The 25,167-nt window shown below is 41.6% G+C and overlaps 1 protein-coding gene across 2 annotated transcripts in view; it reads left to right on the forward strand.

Moving 5' to 3' along the window:
* Positions 1-25,167, forward strand: part of bmpr2b (bone morphogenetic protein receptor, type II b (serine/threonine kinase)) — a 248,314-nt gene that overhangs the window by 83,148 nt on the left and 139,999 nt on the right. For both annotated transcript variants that reach the window (XM_043693375.1, XM_043693377.1), the window contains exon 3: positions 9,943-10,116. In XM_043693375.1, the coding sequence (XP_043549310.1) occupies positions 9,943-10,116 (174 nt within the window). The remainder of the gene's footprint in view (positions 1-9,942; positions 10,117-25,167) is intronic.

A 25,167-nucleotide genomic window follows, 5' to 3' on the forward strand; every position in this document is an offset into this window, starting at 1 on the left:
GCAGGGGAAGGTGCGGGGAGTGGAGGTTGGGTTGGTGGGGGGTGTGGATCTGACGAGGGAGTCACGGAGGGAGTGGTCTTTACGGAATGCTGATAGGGGAGGGGAGGGAAATATATCCTTGGTGGTGGGGTCCGTTTGGAGGTCGCGGAAATGACGGCGGATCCTGGCAACATCTTTGTAAATCTTTTCTGCACCCTCTGAAGTTTATCAACATCATTCGTAGGGCAACTAGAATTGCATGCAGTATTCTAAAAGTGGCCTCACCAATGTCCTGTACAGCCACAACGTGACATCCCAACTCCTATATTCAGTGTTCTGACCAGTGAAGGCAAGCATGCCAAGTGCCTTCTTCACCACACCTTCTGCCTGTGACTCTCCTCTCAAGAAACAGTACGTCTTCACTCCTAGATCTTCTTGTTTGGCAACACCGCCCAGGGTCCTACCATTAACTGTGTAAGTACTGCCCTGGTTTGCCCTACCAAAATGCAATACCTCAAATTTATATAAATTAAACTCCATCTGTCATTCCTCAGTCCATTGGTTCATCTGATCAAGGTACCACAGTATTCTGAGATAATCTTCTTCACTGTTCACTGCACCACCTATTTTGGTGTCACCTGCAAACTTAGTAACCGTGCCTTCTGTATTCATGTCCAAATCATTTATATAAATAATGAAAAGCAGTGGACCCGGCACCATTTCTTGTTGCACACCACAGGTCACAGGCCTTCAGTCTGAAAAGCAACCCTCTGCCACTTCTTTATGTCTCCTATCTTGTATTAATTTGGCCAGCTCCCCCAGATTCCATGTGATTTAACCTTACTTACCAGTCTCCCATGTGAAACTTTGCTGAAGTCCATATAGACAATGCCTACCACTCTGCTTTCATCTATCATCTTTGTCAGCTCTTCAAAAAAATCTCAATCAAATTAGTGATACACTATTTCTCACATACAAAACCATGGTAACTATCCTTAATCAGTCCTTTTCTTTCCAAATGCACAGAAGTTCTGTCCCTCAAAATCCCCTTCAACAATCTATCCACCACTGATTTAAGGCTCTCCAGTCTATGGATTCCTGGCTTTTCCTTACAGCTTTTCTTTGGCTAATGTAGTACATTATTTATCTCCAGTTCTCTGGCACCACACCTGGCTGTTGATACAAGTATCTCAGCAAGGGGCCCAGCAGTCTCTTCCCTAACTTCCCACGGAGTTCTGGGAAACACCTGATCAGGTCCTGGGAATTATCTCCCTTAATGTAACAGAAACATGAATATACTCTCTCTGAACTCTCATTTCATCAGCTTCCCACTTCTCAACCTTCCCATTACCAGTGAATAGCCTCCCCAATCAACTTTTGAAAGTTTCTGCCTAATAACATCAAAATTGGCCTTACTCCAATTTAGAACTTTAACTTTTAGATCAGTTTTATCCTTTTCCATAACTATTACAAAACTAATAGAATTATATTACTTGCTCCAAAGCAAGTCAGTCACTTTATCTGCCTTGTTTTCCAACAGAAAGTCAAATATTGCTCCTTCTCGAGTAACATTCGCATATTGAATAAGTCTTGGACGTATTAGACAGTCTCAGTCCGTTTGGAAAGTTAAAATCCCCTAATATTACACCCCTATTATTCTTACAGATATTTGTGTTCTTATATATTTTCTACTCAATTTCCTGCTAACTATTGGGAGGCCTATAATACAATTACAACAAGGTGATCATCCCTTTCTTATTTCTCAATTCCAGCCATTTAACCTCACTGGACAATCTCCCCGGAATATCGTTTCTAAGTAAAGCTGTAATGTTATCCCTAACGATAAATGCCACTACCTGTCTTCTCTTCTGCAGCATCTATTCTCTGTAACATTAAGCTGCCATTCTGTCCATTCCTGAGCCTATTTCTGTTAGCTATGTTATCCGAGTCCCATGCCCCATTTTAAAAAAATGAAAGAACTGTGAATGCTGTAAATCCGAAACAATCAGAAACAGAAGTATTCTGAGGAGGGGTCATTGGACCTTAAATGTTAACTCTGATTTCTCTCCATATATGTTGCCAGACCTGCTGAGCTTTTTTAGCAGTTTCTATTGTTGTGCCCATGTTTCCAACCTTGCCCTAAGTTGATGTGTCTTATCTGTCAGGTCCCTTGAATTAAAGTAAATGCAATTTAATTTATCAGTCTTACCTCAATACCTGCCAAGCTCTTGTCTTCCTTGACTGTTTGACTTGCTCCTCCCCTTATTTACAGTACAGACTCGGCCTTTTCTCTTTTCACACTATCATGTTGTTTCCCCATTTCTCCTCCACACACACACACACACACATACATACACACACACACACACACACACACACACACACACACACACTTTTAAATCCTCTTGAGTAGCACTAGCAAATCTTCTCGCAAAGGCATTGGTCCCTTGCCATCCCTCTCGTACAGGTTATTTCTAGTTCTGAAGAGATTGCGATGGTCTAACAATGATGTTCCTTGCTCCCTGCACCAATTTCTCAGCCATGCATTCATTTTTCTATTTTCCTATTCCTACTCTCATAGCATGTGGTAATGACAGTAGTTCAGATATGACTACCATCGAGGACGTATTTTTTAATCTCCTGCCTACTATCCATATTGTCTCTGCAGAACCTCTTTCCCTGCCTACGTCATTGGTACCAATGTACACAACGACCTCTTTCTGGTCATTCTCATCTTTCAAAATATTCTACGCCATCTCAGAGATATCCTTGACCCTGGCACCAGGGAAGCAACATACCATCTTGATGTCTCATTGATGGCTGAAACATCCATCTGTGCTCTAGACTATTATAATTGATCACTTGAGACCTGATGTACAGTCCTCAGTGAGGTGATGTGATTGCCTGCACTCAGCATGGATTTAGTAAGGAGAGTTTGTGCCTAACAAACCTGTTAGAATTCTTTGAAGAGGTAATAAGTAGGTTAGACCCAGGGAAACCCAGTGGATGTTATCTATCGAGACTTCCGAAAGGCCTTTGATAAGGTGCCTCACGGGAGGTTGCTGAGTAAGGTGAGGGCCCATGGTGTTCGAGATGAGCTACTGGCATGGATTGGGGATTGGCTGTCTGACAGAAGGCAGAAAGTTGGGTTAAGAGGTTCTTTTTCGGAATGGCAGCTGGTGACAAGTGTGGTCCCGCAGGGTTCAGTGTTGGGGCTGCAGCTGTTCACTTCATATATTAATGATCTGGATGAGGGGACAGGGAGCATTCTGGCGAAGTTTGCCAATGATATGAAATTAGGTGGACAGGCAGGTAGTACTGAGGAGGTGAGGAGGCTGCAGAAAGATTTAGACAGTTTAGGAGAGTCGTCCAGGAAATGACTAATGAAATTCAATGTGAGCAAGTGCGAGGTATTGCATTTGGAAAAAAAATACAGACATGGACTATTTTTTAAATGGTGAGAAAATTCATGAAGCCCAAGTACAAAGGGATCTGGGAGTGCTAGTCCAGGATTCTCTAAAGGTCTTGCAGGTTGAGTCCGTGATTAAGAAAACAAATGTGATGTTCTCATTTATCTCAAGGGGGTTGGAATATAAAAGCAACAAGGTGCTTCTGAGACTATTTAAAGCTCCGTTTAGAATACTGTGTCCAATTTTGGGCCGCACACCTCAGAAAGGACATACTCGCACTGGCGCACATCCAGGGAGATTCACATGGATGATCCCTGGAATGATAGGCCTAATGTATGATGATCGGCTGAGGATCCTGGGATTGTATTCATTAGCGTTTAGAAGATTGAGGGGAGAGCTAATAGAAACTTACAAGATAATGCATGACTTTGAAAGGGTGGACGCTGGGAAGTTGTTTCCGTTAGACAGGGAGACTAGGACCCGTGAGCACAGCCTTAAAATTAGTGAGTGTCAATTTAGAATGGAAATGAGGAGACATTTCTTCAGCCAGAGAGTGGTGGGCCTGTGGACTTCATTGCCACAGAGCACAATGGAAGCCAGGATGTTGGGTGTCGTCAAGGCAGAGATTGATAAATTCTTGATCTCACAAGGAATGAAGGGTTACTGGGAGAGTGTAAGTAAGTGGAATTGAAATGCCCATCAGCCATGATTAAATGCTGGAGTGGACTTGATGGGCCAAATGACCTTGTTTCCACTCCTATGTCTTATGGTCCAAGTGGTATTCTTCAAGCTTACTTGGACTGGTGTGGATGTCCACTTTCATCAGAATACTCTGGAATTCATATGCCCTACTTGCCATATTTACCAATGATAGTCAGTTGTAGCACCCGTTAGGGCTTTACCTAGCAAGCATTTTTGCATAGTTATAACATTAATCCCACATACTAGACAGTGTCTCAGCATTTCATTGGTGGTTAAATCAAATCAAATTCATAGCCTTTTACCAGTCGTTGTAACCGAGTCGAAAATGCAGATATGGGTTTCCTGGTCCTCAGATTGCCAAGTAAAAATGATAGCATGGCGGCTTGATTTGTAATAATCCTTAACTATGTAAGTTAATTCTTGAAATGTTTTAATATCTGGTGCCTCCTAATAACAAAAAAGCTGCAGCTGCACAGGCTGTCAGGAGGATTACTAGTTTCTCCTCTTCCACAATGTCATTTGCCCAGAAAAAAGTCATCCGTTCTTATCTCATACTGGGCCCAAACTTCGATGGCAAGGCCAATCGAGTCAAGCATCACAAACAAAGTCATGATGTAAGAAATGCGTATATAAACTCAGAGGTGACTATTGCAAGTGATTTTCTTCAGGATCATATTTTACTCTTGTTAGCACTGAGATAATTTTATGGAGGCCAGTATCCCTATCATAAAGTCACCCTTTATTTATACCTGAACAACTATAACATTGTCTCATTCGGAGTTGGGTAGCAGAGTATCAGTATCCCTTTTTTTGGGGTTAATTAGGGCTCCCTGATTTGGGTGTTAATCTGGTCCAATCAGGGACCTCATATTCTGAGGTCCAGTTGGCTGACGTTGCTACAATCACTGCACTTTCTTAACCACTTTATCTATCTAAATTTCTACTTTCAGTGATCTGTGGATACGCATACCAAAGTTTCTCAGATCTCCTGTAGTTTCCACATTGCCATTGTTCAGTGTAATCATTACCTTGTGAGCCATCCTGAAGTGCAATACCTCACACTTCTCTGGGTTGAATTCCATTTGCCACTGCTCTGCCCAGCCTGTGGATATCCTCCTGACTTTTATGGTATCCTCCTCAATAGTTATGACCCTGCTGATTTCTGTGCTATCCACAGCGTCTGGAACATGCCCTCTACATTTAAGTTCAAATCATTAATGTAAGCTCCAAGCAACAAGGGTCTGGGCTGATTCTTCTATTCATGACTGCACCCATGTCTTCTGAATCTGCACAGATTAACTCTCTGGCCCCCATTGGGCACTACATCTCCCAAAGTTATTTTCTTATTCTTTATTTACCTTTTTAAAAAAAAAACTCTTTGAGTTTTCCTTTAACCTCTCATGCATTCGCTTTACTTCAGTTTGTAAGTTTGCTCGCTGAGCTGGTAGATTTGTTCTCAGATGTTTCATCACCATGCTAGGTAACCTCACCAGTGAGCCTCTGATGAAGCATTGGTTGTCTGTCCTGCTTGCTATTGATGTGTCTTAGTCTGTTGTGGTGGGTGATATCATTTCCGTTTCTTTTTCTGACATGTTGGTAAATGGGGTCCAAATCGATATGGTTGTTAATGGAGTTTCAGTTTGAATGCCAGGCCTCTAGGAATTCCCATGCATGTCTTTGTTTAGCCTGTCTCAGGATGGATGTATTGTCCTAGTCAAACTGGTGTCTGTGTGTATGGACACTAGTGATAGTTGGTCTGTCTTTTGGTGGCTAGTTGGTGCTCATGTATCTTGGTGGCTAGTTTCCTGCCTGTCCAGTGGCTAAACAAAGTCATGCACAGGAATTTCTAGAGGCCTGGCATTTAAACTGGAACTCCATTAACAATGGGTGGCACGGTGGTTAGCACTGCTGCCTCACAGCGCCAGGGACACTAATTGAATTTCAGCTTTGGGTGACTGTCTGGAGATTGCACATTCTCTCTGTGTCTGCGTGGGTTTCCTCCAGGCGCTTCGGTTTCCTCCCACAATTTAAAGATGTGCAGGTTAAGTGAATTGGCCATGCTCAATTGCCCATAGTGTTCAGAGATGTGTAAGTTAGGTGCAATAGATTAGATTAGATTAGATTCCCTACAGTGTGGAAACAGGCCCTTTGGCCCAACCAGTCCACACCGACCCTCCGAAGAGTAACCCACCCAGACCCATTTCCCTCTGACTAATACACCTAACACTATGGGCAATTTAACATGACAAATCCACATCTTTGGACTGTGGGAGGAAACCAGAGTACTAGGAAACCGGGTAAATGTAGAGTAATAGGGTAAGGGAATGGGTCCAGGTGAGTTACTGTTCAGAGGATCAGTGTGGACTTGTTGGGCCAAATGGCCTGTTTCCACACTGTAGGGTTTCTATGATACTATGATATTGATTTGGACCCCATTTACCAACCTTTCAGAAAAAGAACCGGAAGTGATATCTCTCACCACAATAGATCAAGACACATAAATAGCAAATGGGTCAGAACACCAACGTTTCATCAGAGGCTCACTGATGATGTTACCTGGCGTGGTGACGAAACATCTGAGAACAAATCTACGAGCTCAGTGAGCAAAGTTATAACCTGAACTATAAATCCTCTCCAAAATTGCATTATTTTTACTTTCTTAATTTGCACTTTTTATAAAGCCTTTAGTATCTGCCATAAGCTTCTCTTTTCTTCTTAATTTTTAACTTTAACTTACCTTGACACTCAGGGTTCTTTTGTCTTGTTCCCATCCTTTGTCTTTATAGATACCCTGTACTCTTTGCTATTTCCTCCATAAATTTCTTTCCCTGATCTGAATCACCAATGCCTGCAAGTCGCTGCTCCAGTCCACTTGGACCAATTTGTTTCCATATAAGTGAAATCGGTCTTTTCATGGTTCAGAACATTTTTTATCAGCCCATCCTCTCACCCTCATGAATGCACCACTGCTTCCCTAGCTACTGTTCAGTATCATAACCCAGAGCTTGAAGTCCTCCAGCTGAGGCATCTCCTTCACACGTGCTCATCCAGATTTGCCAGGAGCATTTAGGATCTCCCACATTGTACAGAATATGCAAATCATGGGCCTGAGCTCCCCAGACATGGCTCAAGATGGACCCTTGTTGTTATTTTACCTTCAATCCTACTCATGTATAGGCTAGAAAATTCTTATTATTGTTTATTTCCTAATTCCCACAGAGGTCCATGTTCTTCTGGCTATCTGTGAGGGTTCTCACATTGCCTGCTTTTATGTTGCTGCCTGTCTGTCACAGGGTCTTAACTTCACCCTTTCCTTTTCACTTATCCCCTTGAATTTCTCCTTCCCAATATATTCTTACTTCCAAATTTAAGAAAGTGGAGGGATTAAAGCTGGTTGTATTTCAAGCTCTTAAGTTACCAGGATCGGATAAAACACATCAGAGAATATTAATGGAAATCTGAGTGGAAATTTCAAAGGCACTGACTATAATCTTCCAATCCTCCTTTGATATGGAGGTGTTGGATGACAACTGGAAAATTACACCCTTGTTCAAATCAAAGAAAGGTTTAAGCATAAACCCAACAACAACAGTTTGACCTTGGTGATGGGAAAGCTTTTAGGTATGGCATTTTTCTAATCAACCTGTTGAGAATGTTATCCGACCTGCAGGTGGGACTTAAACCCAACATTCCTGGCCCAGAGGCAAGGATGCACCACAAGGGCCCTTTTAAGTTGTAAAATTAAAGCACTTGGACAAATGAGGCCAACATGGATTTGTTAAGAGAAACTTATTTTTACCTACCTCGATTGAGATTTTTTATGACCTCCCAGAAAGTTATATGATAGGTTCAACGTCCTGTTGTCTGTTCTGTATGTCCAGTATATCGACAAAACCCTAGCCAGAGAAACAATAGCCAACCTGCTGGACATACAGAACAGACAACAGGACGTTGAACCTATCAACAAAGACGGCATACTCAAACTACTGGACCTGTGCCTCACAACAGACTTTACATTCAACAACCAAATATATGAACAAATCAACGGCACACCCATGGGCTCACCCATCTCTGGACTCATAGCAGAAGCGGTAATGCAAAGATTAGAACAAACAGTCTTACCGCAAATTCAACCCAAACTCTGAGTCAGATATGTGGATGACACCTTTGTAATCATTAAAAACACGGAAATAGAGAACACACACCGGATCATCAACGCCACACTCACAGGAATCAGATTCACTAGAGAGGAAGAAAAGGACAACCAACTCCCATTCCTAGACGTGATGGTACAGAGAACACCTAACGGAGAATTCACCACAAAGGAAAGCCACACACACAGACCAAGTCCTGAACTACGAAAGCAACCACCCCAATACACACAAAAGAAATTGCATCCACAACACACTGCAGTACATCAGAACGGCAAAAAGAGGAAGAAGAACACCTATACAATCTATTCGCCAAAAATGGATACCCGCGCAATTTCATCAACAGATGCCTAAGGGAAAGACAACGGAACGAGGACATGCCGCAACCCAAAGGACTAGCCACACTACCATACATCAAGAGCATTTCCGAACTGACAGCCAGACTACTGCTGTCTGTAACAGCACACAAACCAACAGCCACTCTCAGACAACAAATTACCAGAACGAAGGACCCGATACCCAGCATGAGCAAAACCAATGTAGTGTACAAACTCCCATGCAAGGACTGCACAAAACACTACATAGGACAAACAGGAAGACGGCTAACGATCCGCATCCATGAACACCAACTAGCCACGAAACGACACGACCAGCTATCCTTAGTAGCCACACAAGTAGATGACAAGCAACATGAATTCGACTGGGACAACACTACTATTATAGGACAAGCCAAACAGAGAACAGCTAGGGAATTCTTAGAGGCATGGCACTCATCCACAGATTCAATAAATAAGCACATCGATCTGGACCCAATATACCGACCACTACAACGGACAGCTGGAACTGACAACCGGAAGCGGCAGATTCAAACCACTACAAATGGCGGAGGAAAGATCACAGAAGCACTTCACAGGAGGCTCCCGAGCACTGATGATGTCACCTAAACAGGGGACGAAATGTCTGCAACACAAATTCCCAGCTCAGCGAACAGAACCACAACAACTTCATCAGAAAAGTTGTGCCAGCAAATAATGGGACAGTGGCATTATGGGATACTAAGTTGGTTGAGTGACTGGAAACAAAAGGTTTTGCAGGTCTGTGTTCATGAATTTGTTCTGTGTACTGGACACAATTTCAAAATTTATAAATGATGCAAAACGTGTAGTATGCATTCAAGCCCCACCACCTGAATGTCTGCCTTTCTTAAGTTCACTTACTCAAACAAAATGCATTAACATAGAAACTTGGAACAGTAGTAGGCTGTTTGGTTCTTTGAGCCTACTTTGCCTTTTGATACAATCATGATTGATGCTCTATCTCAGTTCCATATTCCTGCTTTCTATGCATACCACGTGATGTCTTCAATATCTAAAGAACTATTGCCTCTTTCTGGAATATACTTAATGATCCAGTCTTCACAGTCTTCTATGATGTGACTTCTACAGGTTGACCACCCTTTGATTGAGGAAATATTTCCTCATCACAGTCCTAAATAGCCAACCCAATATCCTGTGACTGGTTCTAAACTCCCCAGTCAAAGGAAACGTTTTCTTGCATCTATGAATGGGAACTGTTGAGAAGGATATGGGCCAAGTGCAGGAGTATAATAGAATTTTTGATCAGGTTAATGAGAAAAATAGGTCAAATGGCTCCAGTAATGTCTTTGACTTAATATTCTTCTTTCTGTTTATTCATGCAAGGCTGCTGGGCTCATGTTGGTGATAAGGAGGACTGCTGTTCCCCAGAGTGTGTGGTGGTAAACCACAGACAAAATGGGACCTTCCGCTTCTGCTGCTGTAGTACCGACATGTGCAATGTCAATTTCACCGAGAACTTTGTCCCACTGCCTGACCCGACGGAAACAGTACCACCCAGTAAGTAGCTAATTCTATTTATAACTACAGCAGAACACTGTGGAACTACTATGGACAGAGGAAGAAGTGTAACATTTGAAGTCATTGACCTATCAGCAGAAATAGTGAAGATGCTGGCAATCTGTAAACAAAAAAGGAGTCTGTTAGAAGTATCCAGGTTAGATTGTATCAGTATAAAGAGAAACAGTTAATATTTTGTCACCTGTTGCCAGTTCTGCTGAATATTGCCAGTCATCTCTCCTACAATGGAAAATGGAAATGTATAGAAGTTTTAAATCAATGTAGAGTAAGGAAAGGATTTGTGTTTATGTTGGTGGAGACTATTGATCTGAGAATGTCAGAAAAATCCTTATGACACATTTCGGACACTCTGGTATTTATTTCTTATAAATCAAGAAAGCAATGGCCTATATTATAAGACAAAAAGTTAGAAATCAAGAAAGTCACATTTGCAGTCATTTGACATGAACCTTCAGTTTTAACAATATGTAGATTGTACAAGGAAAACGGAGAAATAGCGTTCTGTGGTTTCTGGGTGTGGGGAAAGAATTTTTAATTGAATGCACATTGAGGATGCTGAGAAGAGGAAGAACTCAAAAGAAGGTGAATTCAAGTTTCAGTGAAGAGTCTCAACAGAAAGGTTTGGAAGGCAGAATTGAGAAAAATGTGATGAGCAAAAGCAGAATACCATGGCTTCTAGAAATCTGAAATAAAGCAAATTGCTAGAAACAATTAATTGGTTGGTATTTGTGGATAGGGATTGTGATGGAGACATTTATCAGTTGCAATGAGTACATATCTATTATTATACATATGTGAGACGAAAGATGCATTTTTAAAATCTGAACACTGACATGCCTTGTTAGATCTTGATCTGTCATTGCTCTTTTGCATGCACACTGAACCTGTTAGGCACTACGGAAAATCAGATAATTATTTTTAACTTGGGATGAATTACAGCTAATGTCACAATGATTATGTCGCAGAATGTTTTATTTGAAATGTTTCATCTGTTATCTGTCACCATCAAGTGAACACTGCTACTGCAGAGCCCAGGACAGAGGAGAAGTACATCAAGGGCCAGTAACTGGGTCCAGGCTATAAGGGCACTTGTGTGAGATCGAGGCTGAGGGCAGCTAAGAACAACTCTGAGGTTCTGGTTTCTGTTCCTGGCCCTGCATTATTACCAGGCTGCATTTTGCACTCCTTTCATTCATGTACAATCTACATCATGTAAGACTCGACAAGAGAACATACTGGTTTGAGCTCAAAATTTCTGGTTCTTTTTCTACCTTAGGTTTCTAAAATATTGCATAGCCAAACATTTTTTTTGTTCAGACGTAGGAATGTTGAATAAAATGTTGTAGCTCTGTTTTACACAGCAAAAAATAGTGAGGTAATTTAACAAGCAATTTGTTTCTAAATTTTGAGAGGATTATCAGTTTGATTGTTTTGAGTTGAGTCCCATGATCTTTTACAACTGGTCAATAAAGGAGCACAGTCAGTGTGAGGGAGCCTTTACCTAAGTGAGACAATGGTTGAGATAGTACTTTGTTTGAATTGGAATTTGGCACATGGGGAAAAAGGATACTTTAAGTAAAGCCTACTGCAAGAGGTTTGTTGGATGGAGAAAAGGTGTTTCTTTTCATACATTTTCTTTCAACTTCCAGTAATTGATTTTAATTTTTTTTGCAGCTTGAATCTATAACTGTTATATTAGAAATTGTAAATCTTTTCAATATTTTAGGTCTTGTTTTGTTTCACCAGTATTGTGAAGTTTACTGGCAGTGCTAAAATCTTGAGGGGTGTAGGCTGTACTAATTGTAAATTAATTAGCAATTACCAATGAATTAACTCCTATTAGAGAAGCAGGGTAGATTAGGCATATACCCGAGATGTCGACTCTCCTGCTGCTCGGATGCTGCCTGACTTGCTGTGCTTTTCCGGTGCCACACTTTTCGACTCTGACTCTCCAGCATCTGCACTCCTCATTTTCTCCCAGGCTAGATGATGTGCTGTAACTGCAGAATGTGGAAGTTTGTGGATGTCAGTATGATCCTGAAAGGTCTGAGTGAATGCTCATATATAAACTTTTGACAGAGTTCAGATGCAGAGTTTGAGTGGTTTTATTGCATATGCCTAGCATTCGCTCTCTGCATGCTATCCAAGTATTTCTCCACTGAGGTTCAAAATGAGCACAATTTACTCATTAGGTAGACAAAAGCCCTGGTACAATAATCTCCAGTGGGCTGATAATTGTGTTACTATACAGTTATATTTTCGTAATTACATCACATTGTTTTTCCAAAGACAGCAAAGCGTTTGTGTTTATTTTACATAAAAGGTTTATGGAGGTGAATGGATTTGAAGGCAATAGCATTGGCTTTCTCTGTTTCTTAATTAGGTATCCTGTGTCATTGGTGCTGTTGGAAAGCTTGTGATTAAGCACACACACTATACACACTACTCCCATCACAGAAACACACATTCCATATGAACACACACACATATGCTTCCTTTTGTTATTTGCCAGTTCTTAACTGAAGTCTTCATATTATTCGAGCTGTCTTGTAAGGCTGTGGTTGTCTGCATATGTTTCAGTATCCTGGTTGCTGCTCCTAACTGACTCTCTAAAACCAGATTCTGCATCTTCAATCCAGGGCAAACAGACATGCAGTTTTGTCCATATCTTTTGGAACTTTAGCTCTGAGTTGCTGAGTTGGATGCAGGGCTGCAGACACCATGAAGAAAGTTACCTGGACATTTTATCCAAGGAGGTGGTCACTCCCTTGGAATAAAGTGTTCTGATTGGTGAGTGATATGGCTATAAGTGAGGCCGGCTAAGGAGTCTTAGCCTTTGAGTTAGTCCAAAAGATTTGAGGTTTTTCCAGCTTGTTTGGATGATAGTGAAGGCCGTGGGGTTGATGAGCTAACTGGTCATGGCCCCATAGTGGGGGGAGGTAAGAAGGAATCTAATGTGAATTGGGGACAGTGTAATGACGGGGGTTGACACTGTTCTCTGCAGCAAAGAATAGGCAGCAATATTGTGTCTGCCCAATACCAGGCTTTAGGAATGCTGCTCTGGGCCAACGCATAACTTGGATTGGGAAAGGGAGAATCCAGCGGTCATGCACTGGGTCTGCACCACAACACAGGTAGAATTAGGTAAAAGGTTCTCCTGAGGGAATATGAGAAGTATGTGTTCAGCTAAAAAATGGACCTGCAAAGTTTAAAATCTCTGAAATACAACCCAAACTGTGTGCAATTTGGCATAGGGTATATAAAAAAATCAAGAGTAATGAAAGCTGAAAAATGTGTTGCTGGAAAAACGCAGCAGGTCAGGCAGCATCCAAGGAGCAGGAGAATCGACGTTTCGGGCATAAGCCCTTCAAGAGTAATGAAAGCCTGATTCAAAGACTGTGGGAGAAATGAGTTCCAGTTCATGGTGCATTGGCACCAGTACTGCGAGAGATGGGATTTGTACTGTTGGCACGGTCTACACCTTAATCAAGCTGGGATTGGTGTTCTCATGAGCCACATAACTGTAGAAAAAGAGAAACTTTAAATAAAACAGGGTGGGGGCTGGTTGAGCAACTGAAAGGTTGGGTAAATGTAACAAATCGAAATGAGGTAGAGGCAGGCAAGCAAAGTACTAACATCAAAAATGAAGGTCCGAAGTCTATCCCTGCAGTCAAGACTAGATGCTACAAAAATAACAAAGAAAACGCTAAAGCTTTGCATGCATCCATTCTTTGTAGAATTCATAACAAAGTAAATGAACTGATAGCATACATTGGAGTGGATAAATATGATCTGATGGCCATTATGGAGAGGTGGCTGTAGCTTGACCAAGATTGGTTCCTGAATATTCTCAGTGGTATGACGTTCAAGAAGAATAGGTAACTTTGAAAAGGCAAAGGACATGTCAAAGGTGGAATTGGTAGAGTAGTTAGAAATGACCGTAGTTAAAAAAAATCAGGTTGTAGAATTGGTTTGAATGGAAATAAGGAATAGTATCGACAAAAATTCACTTGTTGGAGTGATCCTCAGATGAACAGTGACCATTATGTCAGATGAAATATAGAAGGAGGAACTCGGATGCTTGTTATAAATTTTTCATGCAGAAGGTGGTATGTGTATGGAATGAGCTGCCAGAGGAGGTGATGGAGGCTAGTACAATTGGAATATTTAAAAGGCATCTGGATGGGTATATGAATAGGAAGAGTTTGGAGGGATATGGGCCAGGTGCTGGCAGGTGGGACTAGATTGGGTTGGGATATCTGGTCGGCATGGACAAGTTGGACCGAAGGGTCTGTTATCACACTGTACATCTCTATGACTCTATAAATGAATATCCATAATTGTGTAATCGGCACGTAAACTGAATAATTCAGCTTGGTTATAATAGCCTCAATGAGAAGTTCCTGGACTGATATCAAGGTCGTTTCTTAGAACAACAAATTATGCATTTAACAGAGAGCAGGTGGGACTAGATTGGGTTGGGATATCTGTTAGGCATGGACAAGTTGAACCGAAGGGTCTGTCTCTGTGCAGTGCATCTCTATGACTCAATAATTGTTTTCAACCAATTTACTGGAATTCTTTGAAGCCATAACATGCTGGATAATTAATGCATTGATGTACTGAAACCAAACAAGAAAATGCTGGAAAATCTCAGTAGGTTTAGCAGCATGTGTAAGGAGAGAAAAGAGCCGATGCTTCGAGTCTAACTGCCGTCAGATCTGCTGAGATTTTCCAGCATTTTCTCTTTTGGTTTCAGATTCCAGCATCCGCAGGAATTTGCTTTTATCTATTGATGTATTGTGCTTGGATTGCCAGAAGACATTTGACCTGCTTCAGCATAAAAGGTTTTTGTAAAAGTAGAAGTTCACGGTCTTGGGAGGTAAATACTAGCATTAATGCATGAGTCATAGAGCTAAACAGCATGGAAACAGCACCTTCGGTCCAACTCATCCATGTCAACCAGATATTCTAAACTGATCTAGTCCTGTTTGCCAGCATTTGATCTATCCCTGTAAACACATCCTATTCATGTAGGATGTCTTTTAAATGCTGTAATTGTCCCCACCTCCACTATTTCCCCAGGCAGCTGAATCCATACATGCACCACCTTCTATATGAACAAGTTGCCCCTCTGGTCCCTTTTAAATCCTTCCCCTCTCACCTTATGTTTATGCTCTCTAGTTTTTGACTCCCCTACTTTGGGGAAAAAGACCTTGACTATTCACCATATCCATGCCCCCCATGATTTTATGAACTTCTATAAGGTCATCCCTCAGTCTCTGACAGTCCAGGGAAAAAAAGTCCTGTCTATTCAGCCTCTCCCTATTGCTCAAACCCTCCAACCCCAGAAACATCCTTGAAAATCTTTTCTGCACCCTTTCAAGTTTAACAACATCTTTCCTATAGGAGAGAGACTGGATTTGCACGCAGTATTCTAAAAGTGGCCTCACCAATATCCTGTACAGCTGCAACATGACATCCCAACCCCTGGACTCAGTGCACTAACTAATAAAGCAAAGAATGGTCAATCTGTTTCACTTTATTATTGTTATCCAGAACAAAAGACTTCCACAGGTTACTTCAATAAACTCTAAAGTAATTTGCTTATTAGAAACAAATTTAAGCTTCAAACACATGGTAAACTGGTTATCAACAGAACTACTTTGCAGGACTAATTTTTATCTCTCTTAATCCAAACATATTTATACACTGACATGATGAGACGTACAGCTTTGCAGAGCAATTGTGAGTGGAAAAGTAGAGAAAGCCCTATTCATCAAAAATTCAAAGTGAAAGAGTAGAATAAGGTGACTTTCTCACAGTTCCTTCAGTTTCTGTTGGTGGGACTATGTTGCTGTCAACACAGAGCAATGGAAGCCCCTCTGTTTGGGTGACAGGTACATTAGATTTAAGTATCATGATTGAGTTTACATTTCAGCTTTCAGAGTTTGTAGTGGTCAGAGATTTGGACTTCTAGGAATTTCCCCGATTCTCCTGGAGTATTCCACTGAGATATTTAGAATCAAAGAATCTCAACAGTGTGGAAACAGGCCATTTGCTCCTACCCTATTACAGAGGAACCTATTTATCTGAACGACACGGGCAGGGAGTATTTTGTTTGGATAATCAAATGTTGGATAACACAATTTAGCCAAGCATTGGGACCTTGCGATCTTGTTTGGATAGTTGATGTTCAGATAATCGAGGTTCCTCTGTACTCTCCATTTCCCCTGAATAGTACACCTAGCCTACACATCCCTGAACACTATGGGCAATTTACCATGGCCAATTCACCTTACCTGCACGTCTTTGAACTGTGGGAGAAAATGGGAGCACCCAGAGGAAACCCATGCAGACACAGGGAGAATGTGCAAACTCCACACAGTCACCTGAGGTTGGAATTGAACCTGGGTCCTTGGCACTGTGAGATAGCAGTGCTAACCACTGAGCCACCGTGCTGCCCCAAACCCAGAGAATTGAGCTTTCATTAAGCACCGTGGGGGTGGGGGGTTGATGGTGGTGTTGGGAGAGGGATGGAGGTAATAGCATTGCTTCCTTGCAAGCCTACCCACAACTGAACACCCTTCAAGTCTATTGCAATACAAACTACTGTTTGTAGGAGACTGTTGCTAGGCAACCTTCTGCACTTGGCCTTTTTAAGAAAACTCGGGCTTTTGTCAAGCAATTATAGGCCATAAAGCATTCTCTTACCTCTCTTTTAAAAGCTGTTCTCCCAAAATCTCTTGACTTTTTTTTGTAAACAGCAGACAACCTCGGTTCTTCAGCCTTTTAACTTGTTCCTTCTAAAATGCCGTATCTTTTGCAACCCATAAGTTATCAGTTCTTCATTTTTTCCAATTCTCAATCCACAAATGTGTTCCCATTACTATACCTCCCACCTCTTGTCTCATCTGAATAGTTATGGTGTTGATATAACTATTACCCCCAAATTGAGCATTGCTCTATCCCAATCCTACAGCATTCCAACAGTGACCTAACCAATATCCTGTACAGCTAAAACATGACTTCTCAACTCCTATACTCAATGCACTGGCCGATAAAGGGAAGCATACCTTCTAGTTGGAATATGCTGTCTGAGGATCTTTGGTGAATTTCTACCTAGTACACACTGCTGCTACAGAGTGTTGGTGGAGGGATCTTGTGGATGTGTAGTGCCAATCAAGCAGGCTGCTTCGTCCTGGATGGTGTCAAGCTTCTTTGTTGGAGCTGCACTTATCCAGGGAATATTTCATCATACTCCTGACTTGTGTCTTGCAGATGATTGACGGGCTTTGGGGAGTCAGGAGGTGAGTTACCAGTCGCAGTATTACTAGCTTCTGACCTGCTTTTGTAGCCACTGTGTTTATGTGGTGAGTCCAGTTGAAATTCTTGTCAATGATAACCCCCAGGATGTTGATCGTGGGGGATTCAGTGATGGTAACACTGATGAATGTCAAGGGATGTCTGTTAATTATCTCTTATTGGAAATGGTTATTGCCTGGCATTTGTGTGGCAAAAATGTAACTTGCCACTTGTTAGCTGAAGCCTGAATATTGTCCAGATCTTGTAGCATCCATGGAGAGAGAGTAAGCTAATGTTTCGAGTTTGGGTGACTCTTCTTCAGAGCTCCAGACCTTGTTTGAACATGGATTGCTTCAGTATCTGAGGAGTTGTGAATGGTGCTGAACATTGTGCAATCATCAACAAACATCTCCACTTCTGACCTTATACCTTTCCTCCATTATTTGATGAAGCAGCTGAAGATGGTTGTGGCTGCACACCTCACATCAACTATCAGTCATGCCAGTGTTCAGAATATAATACGGGTTGGAATGTGAGATACTGTGGGAGATTTCTTCATTACCTACCTAGACATTTCAGACTGACTGGCAGTCACCTATTTGCACTGTACCTGTTTGCCCATAAGCTGTGATTTGACCACGTAGAGTCAAATAGACGGAAACAGACCATTTGGTCTAACCAATCCATGCTGAACATAATTCCAACTAAACTCGTCCCACGAGCCTGTTCCTGGCCCATATCCCTCCAAACCTTTCTTATTCATGTCCTATAAAATGTCTTTTAAGCGATGTAATTGCTCCCACATCCACCACTTCCTCAGGAAGTTCATTCCACATGCAAACCATCCTTCGTGTAAAATATTTGCCCCTCATGTCTTTCTATAAATGTTTCAGCTATCTTTGAAGTCTCAAAACATCATCCTTTTGCAATTTGTGATGCTTGGACCTATACTGCCACTGTTCCTCTGCAGCTTTTTGTTACTTTATCTTTCTTGAATATGTTGTAGCCAGGCATTTTGCTCCAATGTAGTTACATCTTTCCTTAAACAAGGAGTCCCAAACTGCCCACAGCAGTCTGGATCTGATCTCACCGGTGCCCTGTGTAACTGAAGCATAATCTCCCCATTTTTGTGTTCAGTTCCCATTGTAGTAAATGATAACATTCTTTTAGCTTTTCTAATTATTTACTTTTTATTTTTTGTGATTCATGCACAACGATACCCAAATCCCTGTGCATCTGAGTTTGTAATATTTTGTCATTTAAATAGTATAGTTTTTATACTCTGCATGTCAAAATGAACAATTTCACTTTTTAACAGATTATACTCCATTTGCTACAATTTCATCTACTCACTAATTTTATTGGAAAGTCTAATCTAATTTTCTCCAAATCAAGAGTCTTAGAAAATTAAAACTAATGTATAATTATATTTCACTAGCCACTTCTTTTAAGAACCTAGGATAAATCCATCATGATCTACTCCTCTATCGACTTGCAGCTTTACTCAGTACCACTTTCTGTTGCTTGATTTTCCCGAGTTCTCCACTTCACGAACATACAAATGTATTGTTACTTGTGGGATGTTGCTGCAACTTCTACAGTGAAAACATATTTTAAGATCTGTTCAAATCACCTGCTATTTTCTTATTTCCTATTAGTAATGTTCTAATCTTGATTTTCTACAGGGCTAATGCTCATTTTGTTAACTATTTTAAAAATATTCATAGAAACTCTTACCTGTTTTTGTATTTCTGGCAAGCTTTCTCTCGAACCCTAATTTTTACCTTTTTTTGTCATTCTTTGCTGTTATGTTCCGTGCAGTTTTCTGACCTGCCAACCATCTTTGCACAATTATATTATTTTTCTTTAAGTTTGGTACTATCTTCAACATTTCTAGTTTACCATGAATGGCAGGTTCTTTGCTCAGAATTTTTGTTGCTTGTTGGAATGTATCTATTCTGTGTATTCTGAAATATCCCTCTTAATATCTGTCACTGCATCGCTATTAACCTATCCTTCAACCTAATTCCCGATTTGTTTCCGCTAGCTGTATTTTAATGGCCTCATAATTGCCCTTACTTAAATTTAACAAAGTAGTCTTGGACGGCTATCGCTCCCTCAAAATGAATGTAAAATTGAATCATAGTTGCTGCTACCTTGGGGCAATATTGCTGTGATTACTTATTAATCCCATCACATTGGCCAGTACCAAGTCTTGTATAGCCTCGTCTTTGGTTGACTCCGCATTGTACTGTTCTAAAAATCTACCTTGAATATATTCTGTGAATTCCGTATCTAGGCTATCTTTGCCAATCTGAATTTTCCAGTTGATATTGTTTGCCCGAAAAGGAGAACTCAAACCTTTATCTAGGTATTCTTCCCATGGATGCCTGACAAAAGGCAGGGAACACTCAGACTACTTAACTAATCCCTTGTTTATTGTAACTCTTTCAGTGCCAGTACTCAATATAAAACATACATTAGTTGCAACATTTACTTTTTAACTCGCTTAATTTAACTTTAGCTTTGACTCATTTCATTTGACTTCACTATACCTTACTTGGAGTCATAGCGATATACAGCATGGAACCAGACCTTTCGGTCCAACTCATCCATGCTGACCTGATACCCCAAACTAATCTAGTCCCATTTGCCATCATTTGGCCTATATCCCTCCAAACCCTTGCTGTTCATGTACCCATCCAGATACCATTGAAATGTAATTATTACCAACCTCCACCACTTTCTTAGGTACCTCATTTTATACATGCACCATCCTCTGGGTGAAAACGTTGCCTCTTAGGTCCCTCTTAAATCTTTCCCTTCTCACCTGAAACCTATGCCGTCTAGTTTTGGACTCCAGTATCCTGGGCAAAATACCTTGGCTATTCACCCTATCTATAGCCCTCATGATTTTATACACTTCTATAAGGTCACCTATCAACCTCTGATGATCCAAGGAAATTGCCCCAGCCTATTCAGCCTCTCCCTATAGCTCATACCCTCTAACTGTGGCAACCTCCTTAATTCACATTTAACCATATCTCGAACTAACTTTTCAGACTGGAGGCCTGTGACCAGTGGAGTGCCACAAGGATCAGTGCTGGGTCCTCTACTTTTTGTCATTTACATAAATGATTTGGATGTGAGCATAAGAGGTACAGTTAGTAAGTTTGCAGATGACACCAAAATTGGAGGTGTAGTGGACAGCGAAGAGGGTTACCTCAGATTACAACGGGATCTTGACCGGATGGGCCAGTGGGCTGAGAAGTGGCAGATGTAGTTTAATTCAGATAAATGGGAGGTGCTGCATTTTGGGAAAGCAAATCTTAGCAGGACTTATACACTTAATGGTAAGGTCCTAGAGAGTGTTGCTGAACAGAGACCTTGAAGTGCAGGTTCATAGCTCCTTGAAAGTGGAGTCGTAGGTAGATAGGATAGTGAAGAAGGCATTTGGTATGTTTTTTTTATTGGTCAGAGTATTGAGTACAAGAGTTGGGAGGTCATGTTGTGGCTGTACAGGACTGCTTAGGCCACTGTTGGAATATTGCATGCAATTCTGATCTCCTTCCTATCGGAAAGATGTTGTGAAACTTGAAAGGGTTTAGAAAAGATTTACCAGGATGTTGCCAGGGTTGGAGGATCTGAGCTACAGGGAGAGGCTGAACAGGTTGGGGCTGTTTTCCCTGGAGCATCGGAGGCTGAGGGGTGACGTTATAGAGGTTTACAAAATTAGAGGGGCATGGATAGGGTGAATAGGCAAAGTCTTTTCCCTGAGGTGGAGGAGTCTAAAACTAGAGGGAATACATTTAGGGTGGAGGGGAAAGATATAAAAGAGGCCTACGGGGCAACTTTTTCACACAGAGGGTGCTACGTGTATGGAATGAGCTGCCAGAGGAAGTGGTGGAGGCTGATACACTTGCAACATTTAAGAGGCATTTGGATGGGTATATGAATAGGAAGGGTTTAGAGGGATATGGGCCGGGTTCTGGCAGTTGGGACTAGATTGGGTTGGGATATCTGGTCGGCATGGATGGGTTGGACCGAACAGTCTGTTTCCGTGCGTATATCTCTATGACTCTATAACTGGTTTGAAACAAATACTACACCAATTTGAGTGAAGTGGATAACTTTGCTCTCCGTGGAGGTTTTGCCTCATGGTTCTTTATCTTCTCTGATGATCACTTCAGGGCACGTAATTCTCAAATGTAGCCTTGAAGGCTTTTCCTGAGAAAACCTTTTGTTCTGCTAAGTTACCTCAAAAACGTGTACTCCTACTTCCTCTAACAATCAGCCAATGAATTGACTAAATTCTGATCACATTATTCACTCCCAGGCAATGGAACTTTACTGTAAAAAAAATCTTTCAAATGTTAAATAACCTCATTCCATGCTCCATGTAAGGTAACATTGGTGCTAGTATGTCTCGAGATCACAAAGCTTTATTTGGTCAATACAGGAAACTGCAGGTCACAACATGTCCTGGCTGCAGTTTTAACTGAGGTCAGAGTTTAAACTAACTTGACCAAAAGTCCAGCATGCTTGATTGTAGCTCTTAACCAGTCTTGTAAACACTTCCAGCATAGCCTCCCTGTTCTTAAACTCAGTGTCTTGGCTAATAAAGGTAAGTATCCCATGTGCCTTCATAATCACTTTATTTTCTGGTTCCCCCACCTTAAGGGGCCAGTGGACATGCAATGATCCTTGATCCTCCAATAATCCTCTGATCCTTGGTGCTTCCCAAGAGCTTCACCACACACTTACCTAGATTGAATTCCATTTGCCACTGCGTAGCCTATCTAACCAGCCCGCCTACGTCATCCTGTAATCTAAGACTATATTCCTCAACATTTTCTGCCACACCAATTTTTGTAACATCCCTGGACTTGCTGATCAACCCTCCTATATTCAAGTCTGAATCATTCATGTACAGGTATACCACAAATATCAAGGGTCCCAACGTTGATCCCTCTGGAACCCGGCTGGAGATGGGCTTTCACTCACAAAAACACCACTTGACGTCACGCTCTGCGTCCTGCATTCAGCCTGTTTTAGATTCAATTAGTTACATTTCCTTGTACCTCATGGGCTCTTACCTTTGCTTATCAGTCTCCAATGCTGGACCTTGCCAGAGCCTTGCTGAAGTCCAAGTAGATTATGTCAACTGCATTGTCCTTATCTTCGTACCTGGTTATCTTTTGAAAAATGCAGTCAAGCTGGTCAGACATGACCTACCCTTTACAAAACTATGCTGACTATCCTTGATTAATACTTGCCTCTTTAAATGCAGATTAATTCTGTCCCTCAGAATTGCTTCTAATAGTTTCCCCACTAGAGTCACAGAGATGTACAGCACGGAAACAGACCCTTCAGTCCAACTTGCCCATGCCAACCAGACACCCCAACTTAATCAAATCCTATTTGCCAGCACTTGGCCGATATCCCTTTAAACCCTTCCTATTCATATACCCATCCAGATGCGTTTTAAATGTTGCAATTGTACCAGCCTACACCACTTCCTCTGGCAGCTCATTCTATATGCGCACCACCCTCTGTGTGAAAAAGTTGCCTCTTAGGTCCCCTTTGTATCCTTCCCCTCTCACCCTAAACCTATGCCCTCTAGTTCTGGACTCCCCCACCACAGGGAAAAGACCTTGTCTTATTTATCCTGTTCATGCCCCTCATGATTTAATAAACCTCTCTGAGGTCACCCCTCAGCCTCCAATGCTCCAGGGAAAACAGCCCCAGTGTATTCAGCCTCTCCTTAAAGCTCAAATCCTCCAACCCTGGCAACATGTTTGTAAATCTTTTCTGAACCCTTTCAAGTTTCACAACATCTTTCCGATAGGAAAGAGACCAGATTTGCACACAATATTCCATAAGTGGCCTAACCAATGTCCTGTACAGTCACAACGTAACCTCCCAGCTTCTATCCTCAATACTCTGACCAATAAAGGAAAGCATACCAAATGCCGCCTTCACTATCCTATCTACCTGTGACTCGACTTTCAAGGAGCTATGAACCTGCACTCCAAGGTCTCTGTTCAGCAACACTCCCCAGGACCTTACCATTAAGTGTATAAGTCCTGCTAAAATTTGCTTTCCCAAAATGGAGCTTTTTGTATTTATCTGATTTTAAACTCCACCTGCCACTCCTCAGCCCATTGGCGCATCTGATCAAGATCCCGTTGTAATCTGAGTTAACCTTCTTTGCTGTCCACTACATCTCCAATTTTGGTGTCATTTGCAAACTTACTTAACTATACCTCCTATGTTCATATTCAAATAATTTATATAAATGATGAAAAATTGTGGACCCAGCACCAATCCTTGTGGCACTCCACTTGTCACAAGCCTGCAGTCTGAAAAATAACCCTTCACTACTACCCTGTGTCTTCTATCTTTGAGTCAGTTGTGTATAGAAATGGCGAATTCTCCCTGTATTCGATGAGATCTAACCTTGCTAACCAGTCTCCCATTACTGATGTTAGACTGAATAGCCTGGTTTCTAGTTTATTCTTTATTCCCTTGTTGAATAATGCTATAATGTTAACTGTCATAGAGATGTACAGCATGAAAACAGACCCTTCGGTCCAACCCATAATCTGGACATTTTGCAAGATGTCACCATCTATTTCCCTACAATCTATATCTTCCATATAGTTTTCCACAGTAAATACTGATCCAAAATATTCATTTAGTATCTCCCCCATTTTCTGTGACTCCACACAAAGGCCGCCTTGCTGATCTTTGAGGGGCCCTATTCTATCCCTAGTTACCCTTTTGTCCTTAACATATTTGTAAAAATCCTTTGGATTCTCCTTAATTCTATTTGCTAAACCTATCTCATGTCCCCGTTTTGCCCTCCTGATTTCCCTCTTAAGTATACTCCTACTTTCTTTATACTCTTCTAAGGATTCACTCGATCTATCCTGTCTATACCTGACATATGCTTCCTTCTTTTTCTTAACCCAATCTAGTCCCACCTGCCAACACCCGGCCCATATCCCTCCAAACCCTTCCTATTCATATACCCATCCAAATGCTTCTTACATGTTGCAATTGTACCAGCCTCTACCACATCCTCTGGCAGCTCATTCCATACATGAACTACTCTCTGTGTGAAAAAGTTGCCCCTTAGGTCTCTTTTATATCTTTCCCCTCTCACCCTAAACCTATGCCCTCTAGTTCTGGACTCCCCAAACCCAGGGAAAAGACTTTGTCTATTTATCCTATCCATGCCCCTTATAATTTTGTAAACCTCTATAATGTCACCCCTCAGCCTCCTGGGGATACTGCCCCAGCTTGTTCAGCCTCTCCCTGTAGCTCAGATCTTCCAACCCTGGCAACATCCTTGTAAATCTTTTCTGACCCCTTTCAAGTTTCACAACATCTTTCCGAGAGGAAGGAGACCGGAACTGCACGTAATATTCCAACAGTGGCCTAACAAATGTCCTATACAGCCGCAACATGACCTCCCAACTCCTGTACTCAATACTCTGATCAATGAAGGAAAGCATACCAAACACCTTCTTTACTATCCTATCTACCTGCGACTCTACTTTCAAGGAGCTATGAACCTGCACTCCAAGGTCTCTTTGTTCAACAACTCTCCCTAGGACAGATTACAGATTACATTACAGTGTGGAAACAGGCCCTTCGGCCCAACAAGTCCACACCGACCCGCCGAAGCGAACCCACCCATACCCCTACATTTACCCCTTA

Source organism: Chiloscyllium plagiosum, chromosome 7, assembly GCF_004010195.1.
Source record: "Chiloscyllium plagiosum isolate BGI_BamShark_2017 chromosome 7, ASM401019v2, whole genome shotgun sequence".
In the NCBI taxonomy this organism is placed as follows: domain Eukaryota; kingdom Metazoa; phylum Chordata; class Chondrichthyes; order Orectolobiformes; family Hemiscylliidae; genus Chiloscyllium; species Chiloscyllium plagiosum.